Below are 8,102 nucleotides of genomic sequence, written 5' to 3' on the forward strand. Positions count from 1 at the left end.
CACGTAACAGTAGAGGCGAAGCAACAACATGATATCAGAATAGTAAGAGTTTTATTGTTTAATTGTTCAAATAGTACTTAAGGACCTTGAGTAACTAATTCACCCCCTCTCCCACCCCCCTCTCAGTTATTCTAAACATTTCTAATAAATTAGCCAATGAGCAAAAACTATAGTCAATTGCTATTAATCTTAATGGTCTAATGATAGTTCAAACCAATCCATAGTTTCTCTTTCAAGGTCTAATCTTAACTTTAATACACTAAGTATTTTTCACACTACTAAACCTAGAAACATGTAGGTACAATGGGAACTCAACTAGTATAAGAACCTTTGGCATATAAGCTTGCAACTAAAGAGGCAATTTTCATCATGCAGTTATATGACCCTTTGATAATTACAGGCCATGTCTTTATAATCCGTTTCAAACAAATGAGAACTACCAACTTGAAAGAAATCAAATTGCATACCTTGATTCAAATCAACTTTCACTTGATCAAAACCAAAAATGTCATTATTGCCAACAACATTAGCAAACACAAATATGTTATTCATTGAAGAAATCTTATCACATTCTACAACCATAATTTCGCTTGTCTTCTTTAACAATAATTCAACATCTTCATTTCCATTTGTTGAAAAATCATCAACAGTTTCATTACCGATAGAAGCATTTAGGCTTTGATTAGTAATCTGGGAATGATTACCTCCTGTTTATTTACAATAGCTTGAGATTTCAGATTTAGCATCTATATGATTTTTTTCCTTTTTGTTCATGCCCTATTATTTTAATATTATCATTACACAGACCTATAATTTAAACAACCCATTAAAGTGTGTTGTTGTAGACATGTTAATGAATTTTTTAATATGCCAAAAACACAATTACTTTAATACATGTTCCTTCTGTTTATAGTATACGAAATATGTTTCATGTTTCAATTTATTCCATGTACTCCCTCTCTTCCATATAATACAGTACCGGTTTTATGTTCTCAAGTCTCCAATGCAACATCAAACACAATTCATGCTTTCCACTTTCATCATTGCTCCCTCTATTTCAAAAGGCAACATCATGATTCTCACTTTCATCATTGCTCCCCCTATTCTAAAAGACAGGGACTCCATCTTACCAAGAGCTCTTGTTACATATAAATAATATAGTCTATCGTCAAACAAAGGAAAAATTATATATCAAATTAATAACCAATCTTATATTTCCTTCCAAAGATGCGTACAAAAATATTACATATAAATATAAGCCACAAATAAAATAAATTTGAACATAATATTATCAAAGTTCGATTGTGGATTTAAGTCATAGTGCTTCGCTATATTATTTATGTGCTTATTGGCATTAGTAACAATAATATTAAATTAATGCCCCAACTACTCGAGTCAATGTCACTCAACACTCTAAATCATTCTTAAATCAAATTTGACCAAATTTATCTTTCACTTAGGACTTAATCTATTTAAAAACAACCATGTGTAAGATTTGAATATTTTATTGAAGTCCTGTTTAATCTGATTTATCTATAAATTTTCAACATTTATTAAAAATCAAATATTATTTCCATGTAAGGTCATGGCACTTTTGATGCCTATATAGCCAATACGTCACTTTAAACGGACCGAATCTCTTCAAATCTCAGGCCCGTTATTATCAATTTCCCCAGACGCCATTATAAACAAGCTTTGAATATTTTATTTAAGTCACGGCCAATTAACATATCCATTTTCAGTTTCTTCTGCGGCATCGACAGGATCCTCCATGATCTCCTGCAAATCATATAACTTTTTTTGTTAAAATGCAAAACTTGAAACGAATGTTGAAATCTAGATTTAAAAGAAAGGAAAAATCTGAGCTTTATACTGTCAGATTCTTATCAGTGGAAGATTGTACAGTAGAAAAAAAATCAGGACACAAAATTTCCTCAGTTTATTTCACTGGCAGATCACGTCTGACGAGCCTGGCAGGGTTCGACGCAGGGACGGTCATTTCTCGGAGTTGATCAAGCATTTTCATCACTGTCGGTTGAAGATAGGGCCGCTTTTTTCTTACCAGATCCGTGCATTGTAAGGCAAGATTAGCCAGTTGAGTAGCTTGCAGAAATGGCCAATTACCAGCTGAAGGATCCAAAACCAGCCCCAGTTTTCCACCTTGTAGCGCACATTCCACATCCTCTCTGAGCCTGAGCGTCCGTTTCCCCGTCAGAAGCCGAAGAATGACGATTCCAAGGCTGTAAACGTCGGATTTGGTACAATATTCGGCACTTGCCAAGTATTCCGGGTCCATATAAGAAAATCTGCCTTTTGGCTTCAGCCGTGAGAGTAAATCGTCCGACAGAGGACAAGCCAGGCCAAAGTCGCTTATTTTGCTTACAAAGTTTTCGTCGAGCAGTATATTTTCCGGCTTAAGATCGCCGTGGATGACTGGATCTGGCTTTAAACTGTGCAAATACTGTAATGCGGAGCAGACTTCGGCGGCAATGCGAATTCTGACGTGCCAAGGGAGCGCCGTAGAGGCATTTTTGCAGCTTAGATGATCTGACAGGCTTCCGTTGGACATGTACTCATAAATTATACAGCCTCGCTCAAAGCAGGCTCCCACAGCCCTCACCAGGTGTGGATGTCGTATGGATCTTAAAATATCGATCTGCGAGTAGAAGATTGTAAGCAACATTTATCATGAAAAACAGAGGAGAACGAATTTTGCTGTGCTTTGAAGTAATTTATTATCGTACCTCCTGGTGGAACTCTCGCTGGCTATTTAAACTGCGTTTCTTCAGAATTTTGACTGCAACAGTTGTTTTCCTTATTTCACCTTTGTAAACGCTAGCAGAGGCTCCTTCCCCGAGTTTGAAATGCTCAGAGAAATTACATGTCGCGGCTTTGATGTGGTCGAAAGAGTACTCGCCGAATTCAAGATTGTTTGACGAGGAGGACACGGAGGCCAGGATTTCGATCCGCGGCCTCGAAGGAATGGAGTCTTGAAAACGTACAATCTCCTCTTCTTTCATTTCCACTCTGTTTTCTGAAACAGCGTCAAGCGCTGTAAACTGATAAACATATAAACATCTTAATATTTTGCGTATATCAACAATGATAAAGTCTATGCTACTAAGAAAGAAGAACTAGTGTAAATACTTTGAGATGAGCATTAATGGCTGCCGCTTCTGGTTTCTTGCGTTTTCCGGTCTCCCCTCGCGATTCTTTTTTCGCTCTCTGGCTCGTTTTCAAAGTATCTCTCAGCTGAGATTTCACGCCCTGAACATCCTGCGTGAAAATTCAGCATTTGCAATTCACAAGAGTATCCAGACATAGGCTTTCAGGAATGTTTACTGACGTAGATTTACAAGTATATATTTTTATTACTTCAGCCACGACTTTTTAATTTATGCCGTTAAGGATTAGCAGAGAGAAATGAGTTAATTTTGAGGAAATAAATGAGCAATTCGTTACGAGGAGATACTTGAGGTCCTTGATGTCGTAGCTGCAAAGTTCCACGAGAGAAGCCCTCATCAACGTTAGATTCAGGACTGCGTGCCGCTTTCGATTCAGAAGAAACTTCATTCGACGCAACGATTATCCTCGAGCCGTTCAATTCTTCCCCTGACGCAGGCGGAGAATTTCCGGTGACCTCGAAAATCGAAGTACTTCGATTGCAGATGCAGTCCAGATCCAATCGGTTGTTTGCCGGCGACTCAAGCAATGTGCCAAAATTTTCTAATAAAAAGCTTACATGACTCTTCAAAATCCGAGCTGCTATTAAAAATCATGCCATCAAACAAAGATGAAGCTTGTGAATTCCGGCGGCAATTTGAAAACGAAAATATTTGCCATTCATGGACAAAACTATTAACTGATAAATATACCGAACTGACCATTGCGTGATACGAGTTTATCTTTACACACAATCCACACGTCGCACGACTCCATGCCATGACTTCGAACATATTCCGCTTTACCAGGTGCTACAATGTTCACCTTTCTGTTCATAATTTTTCAAATTACAGCATCAAATCTTTAAAAAATCAAGACTTCTACAAACTCTGGTTTAGCCAAATAAGGTTGTGCAAATCTTCATTCTTATTTTGAGATTCTACTCATTCAAAAGATGCATGTGAAGACACATTTTTATGCTTAAGCTTGGAGTTGATGGCAAATTTCAAAAAGTAATCCAATCTATTGTTTTTACATTCCTTTAAAAACATAACCAGGTTTTGATTTTCAATTCTTACTTGCTAGTAGGAAGTTGGAAAACCTGGTTTTGAGGCAAAATTGGAAGTCCAGTATGCTAATTCCATTTTGCCAATTTTGAAACAAACACAAAAATTTTCAAATCTAAATTTTGAAAAAGCCAATTCCTATCATCTTCGAAGAACCAAAGGACCTGAGAGAAACAATAAAAGTCCCCATTGCAAATATAACCGGTAGTTTGATAAGTTTAGCAGTAAAGCACTTTCTAGATGAGAATTTTAACAGATCCACGACAAAGACAATAAACGAAAGTTTTTCCACACAATATTCCACAGCTTTGTTTAGCAACAGAGCAATTTTTCTTGGTAAGAATTCTAACTGATCCATGAAAAGTAACAGAAAGATTTCCAAGATATTTAGGTACCTGGATATGCTGCTACTGGCTGAAGACGTTCCCATGACAAGCCTGGTAATTCTAAGTTCTGAAACAACTTCAACAATTCCCGTAGAAACTCCATTCTTCTCAACGACCAAAGTCTCTGCTTTCACCTGTCGTTATAATAAATTTCAGACGCAGCTGGAACACAAAGCATTCTGCTCCAAAGGGGACGAGGATGAGATTCGTACCTTGGCTTTGGTGCAAATATCAAGGTATTTCTTGAGGCAACAATGGAGTTCCTTCTCTACATCCTTCATGTAACCCTTCACAATATCCTCCCTCACTTGCTCCACTGGAAATTTCCCCACTGCAAAAACATAAAATCCCCAATTTAGAGAAGCAAAACAAGTGAAAACATTTACAGATTTCAATTCAGTCAAAGAAATTCTTACTGGGTGAAGGAATGTGGCGCACTGGATGCTGGATATGAAGAAGAATTACTAAGATCTCTTGCCTACAACCCAAATTTCCCAGAGCCCATTTGAGTGCATTGATGCTCTCACACAGATCTTTCCCAACTGCAATGTAAATTTTCATCTGAAAAGCAGGATTCTCAATCTGGATAACTTCTTCATTGTCCATCAGAATCTACTTTTTCTTCGACTCCGACTTAACAAATAATACTCTACACAAAAGGAATAGGCAGACCTTAGACCCATATATAGGATCATGGTAGGTTTTTTCTCAGGACCATTTTGACTGCTAAACTTGTTTTAAATGCCGAGAGTACCTTATAATACCTATGATGAGCTGTGTCTGGAAATTTATAATATTTTCAAAATTTTACAGATTTGTATCGAACAAAGTGGGTGATAACTAAACCAGACGAGGGAATTGACTTTTAGTTTTTTAGTTGAAATCGTAAGGTTCGGGATCATGATAAGTTTGACTTTTATAAGAACAGCCTGGTAATCGTCCGGTCCAGGGAAGGATATTTAATAAAAGACTGTAACTGTTTGTTGGGGAACCTTCGAATAATATTTGTTTAAATCCCGGGAAATGCCCGCGACCTTCATAGGAAGAAAAATCTGTCAAAGCTTGAAGACAAATCTTCCAAGCCTACCTAAAATGCCGAGTGTTTTGTTCTCTTGTGAATAAATTTTTAATAGAAAATTATTTTGGTTGGACCGCTTCCTACAATAATAAATATATAAGTAGTATATTCTTTGTACGTGATTTTATATGAGAGGAGAGGATCCAATACTTGAATGCGTTTCAATAGTTGTTATTAAAGTTGTTGACTTGATACCTACATTTATTGATTTTATGCCCAATTTTTTTGACGATGTTGTACCAATACTTGTGACTTTGAAGTTTTTAGTACAATGTTGAATACCCAAAATTGAATAAAATGTACCCTTAGTTATAAAAATTAACCAATGATGTGATGCCACATGAGCTGATCAACTATGGGTACCCTTTATGCACAACCATTGGTCTCACTTTTTATTTGGGTCATTTTGGACAACTTGGCAAAAAGCATGCTGATGTGGCATGATAATGGGTGATGTGGACTTGAAACCTTAGTTATAAGTAGGTGACTCGCCAAATATGCTAATGTAAAAAAATGGGAGTGATTTGAAATTTCCATATAAGATTTTAATAAGCGTGAAGTTAGGGTGTTCAAGTAGTGGATCCTTTCCCCTAGTTAATTGTTGATTCTTAAGAAGTTTTTAGGTTTGTTTTGCATATCAAGGTCTCTATTTGTAGGTAAACATCTAATAATATCTATTTTATATTTTTGACAGCATGGTCTAATTCAAATTTTAAAACATGTATTAGTTTTTTTTTTAAATTTAGTTTTTGCATAGTAGAGAACTCTTGTCAAGGCTCTAGCATAATTGGTGATTAATCTTGTACTCTAGGATCAATCAAGTTGTTTCATTTTGTATCTATATTGGTTACTTTTAATTTTATTTTTAAAAATAAATAAAACATGATCAATCGTTATTGGTAGACTATTCAATATGCTTGTTGGCACATTTCTTCTGGCTAAATCAATGTTTTTGCAAGTTTCAATGCAAGAGAGGAGGCAAAGATCAAAATGACAGTGTTTGGGTCATCGTGCTTGCAAGTGGCAAGTTTTGGCATGAGGGGGCGATTGTCAAAGTGTTGGGCCTATCATTCTCAAAGAGTGTGTTCATGAGGTTCCCATTTCTACAATGGCATGACACTTGGCATAGTTGCATGTTTCTTTTGGCATGCAGGTGAGCCTCGTATTTTTTTTGCAGTTTCCATTCATTATGATTTGGAGACACAACATAAGAAAATAAAAAAATGGTTAAAAGCATTTGTTCATAGCTCATTTTCACATCGTTTGCAAGGTTAAATAAGTCACTAGTTTTATTCCTATCGTGCAGGAGGCTACACAAATTGGGTAAAAAGGTGTGAAGCTTGCCACATTCCTCTTCTCTTTTGTATATTTATTGTATGCTTCCTTTATGCATTTATAGTACGTTTTCCTTCTATGCTTGGCTGACAACAACAATCCCTTTTGTTTGTCATTTTCCCTTTGGAATGGTAATAAAACTTTCTATTTGCCCCTTTTCTCTGTTGGTGTGTGTGTCGGGTGAAATGTTTTAAAAGAAATAATGGGTTAGCATATTGTTCAGTGCAAACTATCTAGGGGAGAGGACCCAATACCTAAGCATGTTCCAATGGTTGTTATATGAGTTGTTAACTAAATACCAACACTTACTGATTTAATATCCAATATTTTTGACAAGATTATACCAATACTTGTGACTTTAAATTTATTCTTGTTAATGAGACTACCCATAATTGAATGAAAAGTGTCCCTTTTCCCAAAAAACAACCAATAGTGTGATGCCACATCAACTGCACAAGTATGGGGGTCTCTAATGCACTACGATTGGTCTCACTTTTTTTTTTGGTTATTTTGGACACCTTGGCAAAAAGCATGCTGATGTGGCATCAGATTTGATGATGTGGCTCTAAAACCTTAGTTATAAGTAGAGGACTCGCCAAGTAAGCTGCTAGAAAAAAATGGAAGTGATTTGAAATTTCCACATAGGATTTTGAGAAGCGTGAAGTTAGGGTGCTCAACTATTGGGTCCTCTCCCCTATTTAGTGCGCAGTACTAGGTATGTAACTTTTTCTTATGACGATTCTCTACTCTCTGAAGAACATAAATGATTGATGGTTAGGACCTCATCTTGGTTGCATGCTATCGAGTAGTGGACAATATAGGTAGGGTTTCAATGTGATATGTTTGGCTCAGATACTAGTGATGCTATTGGTTTTCTTTGTCCAACAGGAAGCTTTGTATCTCACAAAAAATTCGTGACTTTTTTTCTATTAATGCAAATCATGCAGTTTCTAATAGGCTTAATTCTTTTTTATTACTATCTTTAGCATTTATGTCTCTCCATTGCACAAGCAGGAAAAACCATACCAAAAGTTTCAAGGAGTCTTTGCCATTCTATCAATATTTTTAGGCTTC

General features: G+C 36.3%; 1 protein-coding gene across 3 annotated transcripts; it reads right to left on the reverse strand.

Moving 5' to 3' along the window:
- Positions 1–1,518: 1,518 nt before the first annotated feature.
- On the reverse strand, positions 1,519–5,372 carry LOC149546504 (U-box domain-containing protein 33-like). Of its 3 annotated transcripts, XM_089794594.1 has the most exons (9): positions 5,032–5,372; positions 4,828–4,946; positions 4,625–4,749; positions 3,885–3,991; positions 3,473–3,765; positions 3,148–3,276; positions 2,745–3,059; positions 1,904–2,656; positions 1,683–1,779 (listed from the first exon to the last, which is right to left on the reverse strand). In XM_089794594.1, the coding sequence occupies exons 1-8, from the start codon at positions 5,219–5,221 to the stop codon at positions 1,940–1,942; spliced, it is 1,995 nt and encodes a 664-aa protein (XP_089650720.1). In that variant the 5' UTR covers positions 5,222–5,372; the 3' UTR covers positions 1,683–1,779; positions 1,904–1,939. The 3 variants fall into 3 exon arrangements, with proteins under 3 accessions (XP_089650721.1, XP_089650719.1, XP_089650720.1); XM_089794595.1 differs by having other exon boundaries at positions 1,519–2,656; positions 3,473–3,762; XM_089794593.1 differs by having other exon boundaries at positions 1,519–2,656.
- Positions 5,373–8,102: the final 2,730 nt, after the last annotated feature.

The sequence above is a fragment of the Cupressus sempervirens genome, chromosome 7 (assembly GCF_028749045.1).
Source record: "Cupressus sempervirens isolate cs-2001-9-10 chromosome 7, ASM2874904v1, whole genome shotgun sequence".
Lineage (NCBI taxonomy): Eukaryota > Viridiplantae > Streptophyta > Pinopsida > Cupressales > Cupressaceae > Cupressus > Cupressus sempervirens.

Bases quoted from the DNA above. Each gene is read 5' to 3' on its own strand.
- LOC149546504 (XM_089794593.1), bottom strand. From the start codon at position 5,221: ATGGACAATGAAGAAGTTATCCAGATTGAGAATCCTGCTTTTCAGATG. The intron at 4,750-4,827 runs GTACGAATCTCA...TTATAACGACAG, and splicing joins ATATTTGCACCAAAGCCAAG to GTGAAAGCAGAGACTTTGGT. The intron at 3,766-3,884 runs GTCAGTTCGGTA...GATTTTTAATAG, and splicing joins TAAACTCGTATCACGCAATG to CAGCTCGGATTTTGAAGAGT.